The sequence below is a fragment of the Drosophila guanche genome, unplaced genomic scaffold (genome assembly GCF_900245975.1).
Source record: "Drosophila guanche unplaced genomic scaffold, DGUA_6, whole genome shotgun sequence".
NCBI classification, from domain to species: Eukaryota; Metazoa; Arthropoda; class Insecta; order Diptera; family Drosophilidae; genus Drosophila; species Drosophila guanche.
The window spans coordinates 9819695-9838101 of NW_022995743.1; the positions used below are offsets into that span (position 1 = coordinate 9819695).

General features: G+C 42.9%; 1 protein-coding gene across 1 annotated transcript in view; it reads right to left on the reverse strand.

The window, feature by feature from the left end:
* Positions 1-18407, reverse strand: part of LOC117587475 (neurogenic protein mastermind) — a 62410-nt gene that overhangs the window by 43021 nt on the left and 982 nt on the right. Inside the window, exon 3 of the mRNA XM_034278252.1 lies at positions 1055-2096. Coding sequence (XP_034134143.1) covers positions 1055-1750 — 696 coding nt within the window. The 5' untranslated portion in view covers positions 1751-2096. The remainder of the gene's footprint in view (positions 1-1054; positions 2097-18407) is intronic.

Consider the following 18407-nt stretch of genomic DNA (forward strand, 5'->3'; position numbering starts at 1 on the left):
GGCAGGCGGATGCGGAAAAACTTTTCCACTCAAAACTGATCTCAGAATAACTCACGTTCTGGGTTTGTGCGACAGATAAAAGATGTGTGTACGTTTGTGTGTGCTCGTAGAAGCTCGACTCGAACTGGTGTCTGGTAATTACAGAAACAACAGCAAGAACAACGATGATTAAGTCGCTTTTGAAGGATTGTCGACAGAACTAACAATTATATAAGACTGCAGAGTGTGCAGCAGCAACGAGTCTTGCATCATGCCACACACACATCACATGGAAACAAATCAAAATATACCAAAGTTGTTTTAGGTTTTTTGTTGTTCAAGGTATTTTCAAATGCAGTCCACTAAGTAGTGCGAGCAAAAGCAAAAGCATGAAAAGACCAACTGCAGATACAGTAGATTGTGGCTACAGCAAATATGTACACTAAGTTGTATCTTGTGGCTGGGCTACAAGTTTGAGGGAGGCTCATGCAGTTCGAATGCGAACTCTGGGTGAAACTGAACCGAAAACTGAAAGAGAAAAAGACACAAAAATCGCTGACCTCATTATTACTTCTTGTGCATGTGTACACATGTACATGTTGCCCACCACCCCTCTTCTCTTTTGTACTCTGAAGCTCAAAGCTCCACCATGCACCGATATGAAGCAACTATGCATTGATGAGCGTCACCCCACTCAGAGTATCTGCATCTGCATCTGCATCTGCATCTACTGTATGCGATTTGCATTTGACGAGAAAATGCCCAGACTCTTTCCCAATACAAAGTCACAGTCATTTCACAATTCCATTTCAAAGAGAAGTCACTACCACTGAAGTACTGCTGCTGCTGGGGCTGCTACAGCAACTTTCAATGGGTATCGCATGGCACTTTGAGCACTTTTCTATGGAACATCACATGGAATCATCATAATCATAGGATAGCACCGATCATGGCTAAGGAATGCCAAGTGATGATGTGATGAAGTCAATGATCAACCATAGATCGAACAAATGGGGAGACACATAATATTATAAATAATTAAAATATTAAGTATTTGGATAATTGAGACACTCACCACATGAACACTGCTCTGCAGTTGTCCGGCTAACATCGTCTGTGCCGCCTGTTGATGCTGATGCTGCTGATGTTGTTGCTGATGCTGTTGCTGCTGCTGATGTTGCTGGGGATCGGGCAGCTTCTTGTCGGTCTTCTTGGCCGCCCGCTTATTCTTGCTCTCAAGGAAGCGCTTCTGCAGGGCCGTGGTCTCCTGGTTCTGCTGCTCGCAGACGGTGCTGAAGGCCTGCTCGTATCGCGGCACGCAGTCTGTCTGTCTTCGTCGATAGTTCTCCATGCGGCGTCGTAATCGGTCCACAATGGGTTGTCGCTTGGGAGGAAGGGAATCGCTAGGCGATGGGCCGCCCCCGCTGTTTGGTCCAAGGCTGACTCCTGGATTTGGAGGGCCGCCAGTTCCGTTTCCGCCAGCAACATGGCCGCCGACAATGCCGCCTGTTGCTCCCAGGTTGGCATTGTAGGGAGAGTGCTGCTGCTGTTGTTGCTGTTGCACTTGTATCTGCTGCTGTTGCTGCGCCTGTGCATTGTGTTGCAGTTGCAGTTGCTGTTGCTGTTGCAGGTGTAGGCCCAAATGCTGCTGATGCAGTTGGAGATTCAAATGCTGATGCTGCTGCTGCTGTTGCTGTTGTTGCTGGGCGACGGCTGCGGCTGCTTGGCTGGCTTGGCTGGCTTGGAAGACTGGCAGGCCGCCCGCATCCATAAATGCGTCCGTGGTGAGGCTTTCGCTGTGCTCTCGTTGCTTCGCTGCTCTCGTCTCAGTCGGCGTCGAACGCTGACAGCGACGAAATCACGAAGAACAAGACGCAGGGCCAAATCTATATGTATATATATATATATATATTTATATATATATATTTACGGTATATCTATGTCTATAACTGATGTACATATGACTACTAATGGCAGTGGGCTGGCGCATTGATTGGGTGGTTTCCGCTGTATGGAACTCCGTGGGGGTTTCACGTCGATCGGTGCAAAGGAAGCTGGAGAAAGTGGAACCAGCCGAACTTCGGCAAGGTCATCATCTTGGTGGTTGGTGGCAAGTTCTGCAAAACGGAACAGAGAAAGGAAAGGGTAAGTGTTGAATACTTTTAAGATTGTTCTTTCAATTATTGTATGGATTATGTGGAAACGGAACGTGAAATTTTCTGATAACAACCGACGACCTCACAACCAAAGAGAGAAAGAAAGAGAGAGAGAGGGAGACAGAGATCATAGCAAAAAACCCCAACAAATTATGAACAGAACAGATCAAAGAACTGATAAGAATGCATCCGAAATTCTCCGAATATACGGACGGACGACACTACTGGTTATAATGAACAACAGCAACAACAGCGACAAAAACTGATTAAAACATTAATCGCCAGCGAAACGCGAGCGGCTGTCGCGCGTTTTCTTACACACAAACACAGACACACACACAACTACAGAAAATCGCGTGTCCAAAGCACGGCGGCTTCGGCAGCGGCAAGAAATTGACAAACTGAACAACTGCCCTGCGCTGCGTCTGGCGCTTGAATGAATGACTGAATGACGGACGATGGAGCTTTGAGTGGGGGAGTCAACGGTCGTTGGGTCGAACGATGGAGTGGAGCCCGAGCCGATCCGAACACGAACACAAATACAAGCGCGACGACACCGTCGGCAAATGAATGCGAAGACGACGAACGCGAACGCGAACGACGAACAACTGTAGATGTTGCAGAGGCGAAAATGATAAAAGAAACGGCAAAAAAACAAAACCTTTTGCAACCTTATGCCTAGTGCAATACCGCACGTGGACCGAAGGGAGAGGTGGGAAACTGAATGGAAGGACTGTGACTTGTCCGCGGTGGCGGGGCAAGCAAATTAAGCTGTAAACAACAGGCTATGGCTAACCTAACCCAAAGAAGCCCCGCCACCCCGCCAGAACCTTTCCACGAAAATACAGACACAGACATCAGGCCTCAGTACGAAGAAAAACAGGTTTCAACCAAATCGAGCATTCGAAAACATCGCGACTTTACTCGCGTTCGATTCCCCATACAAACGAACGGCGGTTCGGCCGAACGTTTGAACAGGCGCCCAGCAGCCGCAGTAGGCGTGGGCGAGAGAGAAAAAGATAGTGAGCGAGCGGCGAGTGTGAATGAACGAGACTACAGAAGAGAAAAATTGAGAGCGAGAGCATTGTTTACATTTGTTTTTGCTGTAGCTCTCCCTCCTCACAGGTGGGAGTAAATGAGATAGTGTGTGTTTTGCGTGTGTGAAAGAGAACGGAGAGCAGAGCCACGAGAAAAAAGGTCAAACTTGCGTGGATTTGTTTGCTGTTTTTGGCTAATACTGTTATTGCTATTGTTGCTTCTGCTGCTGTTAGCTTTTTGCGTTTAATTAGAAAAAAGGAGACGTAGTGAGTGCGCTCATTGAGGTAGGCGTTGATAAGCGTTTACAGTGTAATAAAATACATTTGTGACGTCAAGAAATAGCAAGAAATCATTGATGGTATTTTATGGTTAGAGAAAGAGAGAGACATAGAATCTTGGAATTTTTAATTAAATTCTCTGACTGCCGTTCGGTTCGAAATCATTACTTTTAGCACAAAGAAATCGATGAGAGTCATGGAAGTTCAGGCATAATAAATCCTTCGTGGAGTGACGAGATTTTACGATAACTGTAAAAGTGAACATAAGAAAACTCACTCAAGACGAGCAGTAATTCGAAAGGGGCACCAAGCAGTGATGGAGGGGCTGGAGCAGCGGCGTCACGCACACACACAGAAATTTTGCAATCAGTGGCAACATTGTAAACGTCATTATTATTATCAATGCGTATGTACATCTTCATCATCGTGGAGAGAACAAATAGAAGAGAGATAGACCGGAACAGCAGCAAACATGAAAGAGCGGAAAGAGAGCGGGGGCATGTAATGTATGCGTGCATCTGTATGGTACAGTGGAAAAATTCAGTTCAGTGCATGTACCTCAGGACAACATCTCATATGTACATATCACTCCCATCCTGTAAAATGTATTTTTCGATAATTCCACTTCCAAATGATCTTTTTGTTTTCCCTCCTCAGTTTAAAAAAAAAACACAACTGAAGGCGCACAAAAACAGAGCCACTGCACAGTGAGAGCAAAAGCAGATAGAGAGCACAAAATGTTAACTTTTCTGTTAACATTTACAGTACTGGGAGCTGCACAGAAACATTGCAAAATCGGCGCGAATTAAAAAATTGCCGGCGACGACAAAACCGCGGCATATCGTTGGAGCCGTCGCGCGATTCTAACCGCCGCCGACCACCACTCAGTCGGCAGACAAAATTTTCAAAGAAAGCACCAAACGCGCCAAAGCATCAAATGCACGACGGCGACTTTTCAGGCAAAACGGCGGCGACTTACGTCGCGCGTCTATCGCAAAAACGAACAGGCGATCAGGAGTCGTTAGCAGCGCGACTGCGGGAGCGTTTTTACTCGGCAACGAAGCTCTGTTACTGTTAAATGGGATTGAGAGAGATTGTAACAACACAGAGAGAGTGACAGACTAAGAGAGAGAGAGAGAGTGTCTATCTGTCTGACAGAGCGTGTGTTTCTTATAAGTGTCGGTCTGTTTGCTTGTGTATGTGCGGTTGTCTGTTAATGCTGTGAACCAACAACAAAGAGGCAGAAAAGCGTCGACAAGAATTGATTTTGTTTTTATGGCATTTGCATCTTATTAAAATTTTATGAGCACACTCTACATATCTATGTATGTATACATACAAATACATACATATTGTACATAGTATTTAGTGCTTTATAACCATCTGGTTCTGATTTTGATGTACTATTTATCTAATAAATTAACAAAAATAAGTAAAGAGAGCGAGAGAGCGTGCGACATAAAACGCGCGCGTTTCCAACAGCGTCTCAAGGCTGCGCCGCTCGACTGCGGTTATAAGCGCGCCGTCGTAAAGACGATGCCAATGCCTCTGCCCGTGCCCCTTGCCCATTTCCTGCTAGCAACAAACAGCAATCGATGCGCTGCCCCGGCTGTGGGCCCATTAGAAAACGACGCCAAACAAAATGGTGCCGTGGCGAGCTAACTGACGAAAGCGACACACGACAAACGGTAAACGACAAACGACAAACAAAAAGTCAATTTTATCGGAAACTAACAGGCAACAAGCAAACACAGCTAGAGTCCCCTCAATGAGGCAGAGACAGAGAGAGAGAGAGAGAGAGAGAAAGGTTGAGCTAAACAGAGAAAAACAATGTTGTCTCTGCCTTTTCCCCAGTTGTGTTTATGTTTGTGTGCTTGTGTGTATGTTTGGGGCCGGCCTGGAAAAAGCTCTGTTTTCCATCCCTCTTTTTGGCACGCTGAGCGCCTAGTCCAAATTGCGAGAAAGATCCGCTTTTCGAGCCAAAAACCCACCAGAAAAAGCCCAAGGAGTTGTCGTACTCCGGACTACGCATAAAATCACCAAAAAGCACGGCTCTTCCTCCGAATGCCACATGCCACAGAAGGATCCCGCAATGGACCGCAGCATCCATCCGGCGGCGTCAAAGGCAGGAGCCCGACTAAGTCCGTTGAGAGCGAGCAACAGCAAAATCCTCCTTCGTCGCAATGGGAGTTCCAAGCAGTGAGAGCGGGTGGGTGGTTGGAACGTGTCTCTGCTGGTGCAAAGTGTATTTATACGGGGTGAGGCTTTCCAGAGATAGAAGGTCCTCCTTGAGGACCAAGAGGGTCCTCACCTCACCCTGTCGTTTATTGTCATTATCTTGTTTGTACCTGCACATGCGCTTTGGCGGAAAACTTTGAACAATTAAAGTGCTTCTACCTCCACCCTTTGAAGTTATTTTTATACAAATCTATTTGTAGTTCAAATGTTTAATATATTTTGTACGAGTTGACTGTTCCGAGTACGGGAGAGCGGCACAACGTCTGGAATGATTTTTGGTTGAGAATATTGCTGCGCGACGAAATAAATCGTTTTATTCAAAGCATTTACATTTGCTCTTTGAGCACTTTTTTTCTCACTCTCTAAACTGCATCTCATTCGTTTTGTAATTCTGTTCGATTCGTTCTCTTCCATAATTTGTCGCAGGACTCCTTCCTGGCGGTTCCTTTCAGAGATTTCTGTTGGTTCACACGCAGCAAAGAAACCACAAGACGAACCCACATACCACATATGCACGTATAAATAAGAGTTGAGGAAAGCCCACAAGTTAAATGCAAATTGCCAGGCGAACCTGGGAGCTGGGACCCGTACTGCTGTTGTTGTTGCACAGCTGCCTGCAACAGCAACATCAAGCAGCAAATACTTACAACAGGTCCCGAAACAGATGTCGTCTGCAATTGGCATCACTGGCGGGGGCAGAGCGCAGCGGAGTGCAGCAGCTCAGGGTGGGATCATGCACATGTGGCAAGCGACCGACCAACAGCTGCAACATGCAACAATATCGTGCAACCTGGGGGCCTCAAGAGCTGCTGCTGCAACATGGCACTGGGCGCCACTGTTGTTGTTTCGTGCCACCAGTGACGCGGCGCACAGCAAACGGCAGTCGGTAGTCTCCAAGTGGCAAGTGCCCCATCCCGAAGTACATATGCACATGTATATGAAAGTGTTCCCCCCCCCTGTGTGTGTGCAGACGAATAAGGAAAATTTGCAAAAGCAACAAAATATAACTAAACAAGAAACAGGGAATCAGGGAAAAGCTACTTAGCGGAGGGCCGAAGCCTCGAATACCCTTTATACAGATCGCTGTGGCTGTTTTGTCAGCTTGTTAGAACACATGGAATCGTTGTACCAAATTTTCCATTAGCGAAAGGACAAAAACTATGTAGGAGTAGAACATATGATTATGAATTTCCTGACAGAGCTAAAGCTGATTGAAATGATTATACCCAGAGAAAAGGGTATTATCCACGACAGAAGCAAACATAGCCACGGCAAGAGCCAATGGAACCGGTTAGGCCCCAACGAAACTATCACAAAAAGTAGGCAAAGTAAAAGAAATAAGGTGGCCGACAGGCCGCGACCAACCAACCTCTGGATAAAATTGTCTTCGGTCTTCGTCTTCGTCTTCTCCTGGTTCGGCTTTTGCTTGAACGTTCGTTCGTTGCTGAGCTCCCGACTTGGACCAAGTTGAAGGAGCTTATTATTTACTTCTTAAAAAGCATTGTTGATGTACATATCTTATTGGTAGAATTAATTAGTCATGTCCATGCAGGAGATTCGGATCTAAGAGTGCGTCCTATAGGCACAAACGTTCCATTCACAATCTTGTACGAATGAGGTTGGGACATCTAACGTAACACAATAGGGTCTCCTCCGATCACTGCAGTTAGCTTCAGCAGCAGAAAGACCAGCCCGAAGAACCGTTGCAAAAGTACCATTGATTCTGTATGATTGATTTTTTAACAACTGGCACGAAAGGAAAGCGAAACCCTCTCGATATATTTCGACCAGATGAGCGTTATCTGGTTTTTTGTGTATACTAATTATAAATCTATGCCAGGGTTATCGTCAATCAATAAGCTATCAACCTACAAAAACAAAGTACAAACTGCACTTGAAAGTGTAGCAAATAAAGAGATGTCAACGAGAACCATTTCAGTTAAGTTCAGCATTAATAGCCCATTGCCACACCTCCGATAGTGCTGCAACATCGAAAGTTATTCGTTCTACCCCGCGAATCGCTTGTTTTCAATCGACAATCGACAGGGATAACAACAGGACTAGAAAATTAATTAAAGTTAACTGAGCGAACTGCGGAACATTAAATAGAGGCAGGCAGGCAGGCAGGCAATCGGCCATTTATTCATTATTCTATTCCTTTACGGGAGGTTTTTCTCCAACCATCCTCCTTTGTGCGAAAGTCACCCCTGCGTGAGGCAGGCAGAGGCAGAGCAGGCGGCGGTGGCGGCGTCATGCCACTGCGCCCTCAACGAGTGGTTAGATGTTTAAATGTTGTACAACACGGGTTAAACGGGCGCAGCTGTATGGAGGATAGTGATGTCCACCGGTTTGTGGAAGCCCAAGAAGTGGCAGCAACAGACAAATCGACTGCAGGAGGAGGGTGGGATGCGATGATTAAACAATTCTCGAAAGCGGAAATCCAATACGAAGTTGAGTACATATACATACATATGTACCTACATAAGTAAAAATAATAAATTGCAAACAAAAGCGACGCCAAAAAGGTTATTTCACTCACTTTCCATGTTCCCTAATATTTTGCCATTCACATTCAATGTATTCGCATCGGTGATAAGCCATTTGAATTTTTACAATACCAAAAGAAAATTTATTATTTTATTAAACTATTTATTTTTTGAGATTTTCGTTCAGTGTTTTGGCCATGGTGCAACGGCGATTCGGGCTACCGCGAGTCTTCAGACAAAAGGATATGCGATATTTTTAGACTATCCTCAGAATGAATTCACGATTGGTGGCTGAGCAGGTGCGAGTTATCCTTTGAGAGAGCACAGAAAGAGGGAGAACCACTCAAATATATGTATGCATACATACATATGTATGTACATATCCTCGCGAGCATTTCCACTCTCCTCCCCTCTTACCCAACATTCCCGTTTGCCGCTAATAAAGTACTAAATTGTTCGCCATTTCGGCATGCTTTTTGCTAAATGAACATAGGACGCGGGGAACTATAAAAAAACAGAATAAAGAGTAAACCGGCCTCCGGTCGACTATAAACCGTACTACCCTAATCCTTTTAAATAAAATATTTATGAGTTGCACGTCACGCTGATGTTTGGAATCATTTAACGACAGAGTCCCTCCCAACAATCGTAAGAAGTGAATATATACACATATACATAGTATGTATGTATGTACATATGTACATATGTACACATGTATGTACTAGTAGCAAGTTCATTGTAGTATTAAGAACTAGAATCAGACTAGAATCTAGTCACTAGATAAAGCCTGAAAACAGATCAAATAAATTTAGGGGAATTTCTTTAAAGGAAAGGTGTATAGATTTGTATCAAATTATCGGATCGTTAGGGTTTGCCCTGCCCCCTTTCTATGCACCAAGTGTTAATCAACTTTGCCCCAGAGACTCGTGACGCAATAATAAGTAATACTTCATACACGCGTAGTTTCTCTAGTTTTTTTTTGTTCTATTTATATTGATTTTTATGGGCCTCAAAGTTGATTAGCGTTAATTAATGCATGCTGTTGAAACAAATTGAACTAAACGAGATGTTTGAGTGCCCCGGAAATGCACACACGAGAAAAGATAAACAAAAAGATACAGATACAGATACATATATACATATGTACATACGCATTTACATACATAAGAGTATGTACGCAATGTTTGACCTAGTAATTAAGCCAAGAGTTTAGCAGGAACATCTAATAAAGCTAATTAATGAAGTTAACTTTATAGCGATTCGGACTCTACTCACTTTCTTTCCCCCCTCTCTATCTTTATCTGTCTCATTCTATTTATTTATATGTACATACGTATTTTTGTACATAAACATACTTATGCACATTGTGTATGTATGTACATATCTGGTTCTTCTTCCTCTATCTATCTCCCTCTCTGGCTCTATTCCAGTTGTTTGGGGCAACCTGTTTGGACCCCCGTCTTGTGTGCACAACAAAAGTAATTTCATGGAAAACTATTTGTACACCCGGAATGGGCATGTTATTAAGAGGTTAAAGGGGTATATGTTATTCGAGCATCATTATGTATCAGAGATGTAATATGTAATATACAAATACGTAGACGGTAGAATATCACTCTGACACTAACATCAATTCAATTGGAATCTACATATGATACACATTGGAACTGTCAGAAATAAGAACTGAGAAAATCATCTGTATGGCGTAGTGAGTATTTTGTGGCCGTTTCTTTTTGTAGCTCTTGTATTTGTTCTTTCTTTCATTATTCGGTAGAATGCAATGCAGCTAAAACGCTCGAAGCGAGCAGAAAACGAGAGGGAACTTTTGTGAGGCGCTTCGTACGCGTCACAACTTTTATGCCCGGTATAACGATTTATGATGGATGATATATGATTTTTTTTTCCAAATTTCCGAAATTTTGAAATGCACTTGTAACAACGCAATGTGAGCAAACAGAAGTCTGGTTGCTTTTGCTTTTATGGTCTCTGTGTGCTAGCCGCATATAAGAACAGACAGTCGGACGGACAGACAAACATGGCTACATCGAATCATATACCTTCTGGGCGTTACATACATATGTATGTATGTAAATCCACTTTTCACCACAAATACAATATACCATTTTTAATCTTCAAGTACCAAGTATAATTAAGCGCAATTCAAAACGTCCGCAAATGTGGCACAGGGTGAACAAGAAGAAGGAAAGGAAGGAGCAGAGACACAGCACACACAACAGCAAGAAGTAGGAGAAGAACAACAACAGCAGCAGCAGAAATTGAAAAGAAGCCGCACAAAAAAAATATCAGACAAACGGAACGGCCATGGATGGTAAACGAGGCAAAAGAACGTCAACGACAGCAGCGACGCATTCTGAGAGTAGCAGCAGCAGCAACAGAGGCAGAGACACAGCAGATAGATAGCAGCAGCGTGGGAGTTTCGTTAACAGCTGTACCCAAAAAATGCTCTCTTTGGGTTCGCTCGCCACCTCTCCCTCCCTCTCGATATGCTCTCTCTAGCTGTTGAGCACGTAACAACATCCCTGCGGATGCGTCACACGGTATTCTCTGTCGGCGCTGCTGTTGCTGCCTTTTTGTCACAGGTCGTTGCACTACAGAGGCATACACACACACAGAGAGAGAGAGAGCGAGAGACACGAATGATGTTCGGTATATGTACAGTGACCACATGCAGGCGACGACTCTGCCGACGACGCGTCGTCGACGCGATGAGTGCTGCCAGACTGTCGTTGACTGCTGCAGCAGCAACAAAAACAACAACATCAACAACAACAACCTCTGACCAGCCAAGCTCCCATATGCCCTCCTTTCTCACCACCCAAGCATGTAGGATGCAAATCTGCCATGTGTGATTGTATATATTTTCAGATCTATTCAGAAATGCGCTCTTGTGCCTCTGGTACCAAATCAAAGGTACATTTAAAAGAAGGTAATGCAGTAGAAGCTTAGCTAATAATGCTACCTGGACTGGACCTCCAGCCGTACACTACTCTTAAAATACATAAATACATATGTATGTATGTAGTATATGTGTCCTTAATGCCCTTCATGGCATGGAAATGGACCAAAGGAATTGCTCTCAATTGCTCTCGCTCAATCTCTTGCCAAAGGTGCTGCACAAATATTGTTATTGTTCTAGAATCTATTATGCATGTCTGTTAATCACCCTTAGTCTGAGCTGAAAGTCCTTGATTATTTGGTTGTATCTCCATTGGAATTAATATTTGAGAATGAAGTAAAATTTTGATTTTGGATTCGACTACGTGATACCCTAGAGCGGATAACCTAGGGTGATAATAAATGCGCCACTGTATCTACATTGTATGTACATAGCTACTACATAATAACTCAAGTGGCTACAGGCCCTCCTGGTCTTCCCCCAAAAAATGCCAATTATAACCGAGTGGAAATCTCAGTTGCGGATCAAGGAGTAAGTGTTTGCTGGAGGTGTGGATGTGGGGATTGGAGGCTGCGGGCCACCTGTATTAATACAAATATGTTCGTTGTTTTGGGCCCAGTCAGGCGAAAAAATATGCTCAAGTGGGGACTGAACGAATGCAAAGGCAGAATATTTTTTCTTTTTTGTGTATTATTATGATTTTGTGTATCTCGCAGAGCATAAAAGGAAAGCATTCAAATGAACTTTCCTCGCTGTTGCTGCCATATTTTGTTGTTGTTTTTGTACGTGGCACAAGTGCGGCCGCTTGCTCAAGCTCACACATACCGACGCACACATAGCAGAAGGAACCAGAAAACGTGTTGAGTGGCGGCGGCCACACAAAAACAGAAAAACACTGCAAAAAAATACATTTATTACGCCTATGGGATATCCCCTACAGCTCGTTTAATTTATACTAATTCATTTTAAATATAATAAAGACTCTGCGAAATTCAAAATAATAGATTAGGCAACATAATATTGGATATAGGCTTATCGTGTATATACGGTATAAAAACAAGTCAAACATTTTCATATTCTTTCGCTTGGCCAATCCCCCCTCGTATTATTCATCTCGTGCTTCCTGCAAACATTTTCCATGCTACCTACATACGTAACACACAGATGAAAACGCCGTAAGATGCGCCTCGCAACGTTCCCCTTCGTGCTATTTGTACAGATATACATATGTACATTTAATGTACATATAATGTACACATATGAATGTATTTATTTTTTGCAAACTTATTCTCCGTATCAATCGCAGTTTCACTTTAAAGTTCTCTCTATCTGTAAAGTTTTTGATTTTAAATGATTAATGCTTTAGTCGGGTGTCCCGTACAATGATTGATTAATTAACGTTGACAACCAAACAGGAGGCAAAAAAAGAGAGCCGACACAAGCACACCCTTGCATACAGCATACACAGAGACAGAGGCGGCATTTGGGTTGTCCAGTTTTTCATTTCTGTTAATAAATTGCCTTCCATTTTCGTTACGGTCTGTCTTATCCCCTTCCCACATCTACTATTCCCACATGCCACCCAAAAACAATTTTCATAGGAAATTCGAAACGATACGATACGATTTATACCCGTGTGTGTCTGTGTATATGGCCAGGTTGGCCGTCGTGTGATTGATTTGTCCAAGTCTCCGCGGAGAAGCTGAAATCGAGAGGTTCAGAGAGAGATACAAACATATGTACATATGTATGTATGTTTGTATGTATGCACATATGTATGGATGTATGCACAAACATTTTTCCTCTACAGTTTACTGTCTTTCCTCTCTTCTCTCGACTTCTGAACGTGTCTCTTTTCAGAGGTGTACACGCAATTAATTATTTTGACAACTAAACATGAATTGAAACGTTATCAGCAGTCAATCATCGAATATTAATCGATTGTGACAACCTCCCAGGCATTTTAGGACTATTAAATGCTAAATTGCCTTAGAATTGATTAAAAGATACGAATAAATATGTACAATGTATGGTTAGAAGCTATATATGTACATACATAGATTCTGATTTGTCGATTTCAGTCATTTTTATACATATTGCACTCGTAGCAATTTCAGACTTTATTCCTAAAGCTATCTTGAATCTGAGTCACAAACGGGCCGACAACCGCCCCAATCTAACCCGTCCTTAGGTGTTGTACTGAATTATGAATTTATTCATATAGAAATTTACCGGGAATAGAAACTGGAATCCATCCGTTGATGATATTTTCAAGCATATGTATTCCGTTCCCCCAATATGGGTCGCTTCTCGTGCAACAGTGCCCCCCAAATACGGATTCCATTCATTAACTCAACTGCTCTGGCATTGCATATTCATCAATATGACTACCCGTTTTGGGGTATTGCAACAGTTTTTGCCCAAGTCAAACCCCCCTCGATCAACGACCTCTCACACCCGCGCGCTTTTAATTCCATAGGCGGCCATTCATCTTTACGTAATTTTAATATCACAGCAAAGCGGAGAAGCCGACCGTAGTCCGTAGTGTGCGGGAACAAAAACAAACAAACAATGAGAAGACAACAACAGCGAACAAAAATGTAATCTTTGAAACAAAAGCACGAGCAGCAAAAGTGAAAGTCTTAGACGCTCTCCGTGTACAGGGGGAACCCACTAAAAGGCAACAACAAAATCAAGTGACGATGTAGTGGCGGAATACATATCTACATACTTAGGTAGGAAGGGCACAAAACTAATGAATGGATGAATAGAAACTGTTAGGGCAGATTGAAGAACGTTCCGCTCCACATTCATCCATCTCCTTCCACCCATTAAAATCGAAAGTATATCAGCATTTTATGGTTCTGCAATTGTTTCCAGATGTTTGAAACCAGTTTATTTGCCAAAGTCAATTCGAAATCTATAAAAATGTTTATTTATATTCGTACATATGTATGGATGGACATTTGCTTGTGTGCATATACCATACAGAAATACACAGAAACATATCCGTGCGATACATTCGATCAGTCGAGCTGTTGTGTTGAGCTTCATTCGATGTCGAGTAGCAGTCATGAATATGTTTAAAGGGGAATTTAAATAAATCTGATATTCACAGCTCATCTGATTTTATAGACTAAAAATCCAGAATTATTTAGATATTTAATTAGAGAATGCCAGAGAGACTTATTTAAATGCAGCATTCGCTTGTGCAAAGTTTTAATTTATTGTTCAGCAAACATTAAGGAAGATTTAGACAAAAATTTACAGAAAAAATACCAGATGTTACGCTTACAATCTGACTAGCAGTGAATGCCAAACATCTGTATATTTTCCCACGCGTCTTGCCAATCTAAAAAAAAAAAATAAAAATACACAAGAAGGTAGAGCAAGCCGGACAGGTAACTCAACTATCATTTTAAAGCACGTACCCACCTCGTCTTTGGAGCTAGAATAAAAGTGCAATAACTAATACAACAAACTAGCGAATTAAAATACAATTAGTACATTGTATTTATTAATAATAACAACAACCAATATTCGTCCCCTTCCTATTTAACTGATGTTGTGGACAATCTAACGGGCCATGTAAAATGTTCAGACACATGTATCTACACATCTATGTACATATACATATGTACATTTATGCATGCAAAATGCTTTGCATTCTCATTTTTTGTATCTCCCAGATGGCGTACGCGTGCCGTGAACATTCACAATTTCACATCAGCCACACACACAAACACATACGAGTATACTAGCTGAGACCGTAAGCAAGATCTTTGGCTGTTTCTCCGTATCACCGTACAACTAAATAACTATACGCTGCTCTCTATGCTGATGCTTTTCTCGGACTGAATGAGCGCCCAGCACTGATGTATATATGTACATACATTTGTACATACACATGTACATACATACGCTAAAAAAATAATACCAAACCAAAGAATCAAATAAAATTGTACTACGAGACGCACGTTTAGTGTTGTTTATCGATATGTACATACGTATGTATATACATACGTACATATGTGAGTATGGTTGTTGCAAGTTCAACAAAGGCAACGACAGCCAAAACGACCAGAAAGTACGAGAGTATCTCGGGGTCGGTCTCTGGCTTCCCGACGCCACTCAGCTACTCAGCCACTCAGCACGTTCATTATGATATTTTGTCAGATATAAATTTAAGAGTCGCTCTCGCGCTGTACCCTGTTTCTGCTTATGATTGTACGTACACACATACATAAGTACATATGTATGTATCTATATTTGTATCTGTGTGTTTGTGTGTGAGTGCTGCTGTTGCTGCGGTTTGTTGCGCGACAAGCATACGGATGTGTCAGTTAATTATTTGTTTAAATTTCGTATTTCATCGTTCTTCCAATGTACAAAATGTACAATAAATACGGGAATGCATACATATTTTACATACGTATTCACCTTGTGCATATGGCACATACGTACATACGCATGTACATATGTACGTATTTTTATTTATACATTTCGCACAAGATTTCTTGCTGATTAAAGCATAAAATCTCACTCGATCCACATTTTGGTGGGGCCCGTCAGCAGACTGGCTATTAGATCTGACCCAAGCCTTAGCTTTCATTCCAAAATGAAGATCGGACACTGTTGTTGTTTCTTTTTTTCGTGTCACACTCGTATTTTTGGATCAGTCGTTTGGCGAGGAATTCTGTGGTCTGCAAGGAACCAGGAGGTGGCCTGCAGCTGTCACCTCCAAAGCTGCTGCTTTCGTATCATGGCACAGTAAAAGCAGCAGCCATGCAGCAACGGCAGCAGGCGATAAGGAAGAAAGCGCAAGCAAACGGTAAGGTGCGGGGGCATGGGCATGGGACTGTGACTGTGACTGGAACTCCATCCTCGGCTTGGAAAACCGGTGCAGAACTCGCTGTGGCCAGCGCTTGTTGTTGTGTCTGTGTGTGCTTCTCGCCACCGTTTTCGTGATTGTGTGCGGTGTGGTGAGAGCATGCAACACTTGCAACACCAAAACTGCACGGCAATCGAATAAAGCCTGGCAGCCACAGCTGAGCGCCTGATACCTTGCGCCGGCTGAACACCTGGAATGGGGCACAAAATACAAAATTTCGGGATAGGCTGGATCCCAAAACTATGCTTGGCAATCCCCAATCCAAAGGAGGCACGAAATACACTCCTCAGATGGCATGTGGGGCCGGTGGTGAGAGAAAAATGTAGACTGTCGAAGGGGCGGTTTACGCGTGATATTTCTGCATTCAGAAGGGATGTTTTGCCTGTGTCCGTTGAGAGGGTTGGGATACGATTGGCATGAACGAGAAGTGACTGGGACTGGCACTGTGAATGAGGTGGCGGTGGCGGTGTCTTCGTCACCAGTCATCGAACGCTGCACAGAGAAAACTCGAATATTTGTATACCCGATTTCAAATATTTCAGAGAAAACACAAACAAATAATGATCTATTTGAAAATCAAATAGACGATAAGAAAATTTACTAAAACCAGGCTGCAGATAATAAAATTGTTGAGAGAAAATGCAGAAAAAAACGGATGAAAAAAAACAAAATAATCAAAAAAATGTTAATTAAACATATTCAAAGCCCTCTATCAAGAAAATTATGTTTGATTTAAAAAGGAAAAAGTTGCACAGTGACTTCAGATTAAGTAAAATGCTGCTTTAGTTTGAGCACATTTTGATTAGGTATTAAAGGGTATTCATTAGCCTGCTGGATGGTGGGAGGGAGACCACCTTTCTCGTTGGAAACCTGTTTGCCCAGCCAGCCAGTTAGCCAGTAAGTGAGTCAGTGAGCAAAGAGCAGCATTGACCCCAACTGAGTCAACAACAAAATATTCCATTTCCAGAGACAGGGGGCAGCAGCGTCAGATCCGCTGGGGCCCCAGGGTCTTCTCTTGGTCTTTGCTGTCCTTAAGGGATCTCTCGAATCGAAATATTGCAGAACATGGTGCGAAATATTTAATACAAAAATGCTAAAAAAAAAGTATGAACTGACAACAAATAAAAGAAGACTACTGCAGCAGCAGCAGCAGCTGAGACAGCGGCCAAAGCAACAGCAGAAATGTACAGCGGCAGCAGTATGGGCACGGGGCACGAGCGGGAGGCAAAGTCACAAACCTGTTCATAGTTGAAAGAATATTCGATGTGAACTCTTTTGCTTTTTCGTTTGTAGTTAGTTCAGACTATAGGTTGAGAGCCCGCTGCCACCTATAATGCGGCAAGACGCTGTGTGTTGTGTGGCTAAGCTTCGGTTTTGGGCTGGAATTATTTAAGCTTAATTGGGTCATTCACACGCGCCACTTGCTCCGACTTATAGAGAAAGAGAGGAGGATATGCTGTATAGTGAGATACTAGTGAATGAAGAGCTAAAGATAGAGCGGTAGAGAGATCTAAGAGGTTTTGAAATTAATTATTAAATTTATTCCAAGATCTACTGCTTAGGTCTGCAGATAGAAGGTCTCTGTGTATGTGAACTGAACGAATACTCTATTAGTAAACCTTGTTGAGGGGACACAACGTTTTAGCTGCCAAAACTTCCGGTGTAGTAGACGAGATTAGGAAGAAGCAAGAGAGAGAGAGAGAGAGAGAATAGCGGGTTATAGGAATTTGAACCCCTAAAATATGAACATCGAATTGGTTTTATGGAAGATTCGAGAGACTGTCACTTTCCACCTCTCCCTCTCTCTCTCTCATACTCATTCCCTCTGCTACCTACAGAGGTGCAAAGGATCTGGGGATCCAGAATGCTTCTGCAACGAATGATCAGGGAAAGGGAAGGGACGGAAACGCAAACGCAAACCCAAGGCAAAGTCAACAGCCCAGCAACAGAGCAGCAAAGCCAAACAAACGAAAAGAGAGGCACAGAGAGAGAGAGAGAGAGAGAGAGTAAAAACCAAACCGACAACTTCTGAGAATCAGAAAATAGAGAGGGAGAAGGATGCTATGCTCTCTCTCCCCGCAGCAGCAGCGGTACATTGTACATCCATAATTTTTTCTAGGCATTGCAACAACAAGAATGCAGTCTTAGCCACATTTATTTGGCAATTCTTCAGTTTCTCAAAATGAACCACAAAAACTACAACCACACACACAAAAACTGGTCTTGATCTATTTTTAAATCCAAGCTTCGGATTGGAAGCTTTTGCTCGAGCTTTAAGCAACACACAAGCAAAGTACATGAAGCATAGAAAGAAAACATCAATCAAACGAAGTTCCTAGCTGTGCGAATGGCTCAAGGTCTGCTCGAAAATAAACCCCGAAACGGGTTTCAACACCACCCACAGCAAGAGCAAATACTGACAGG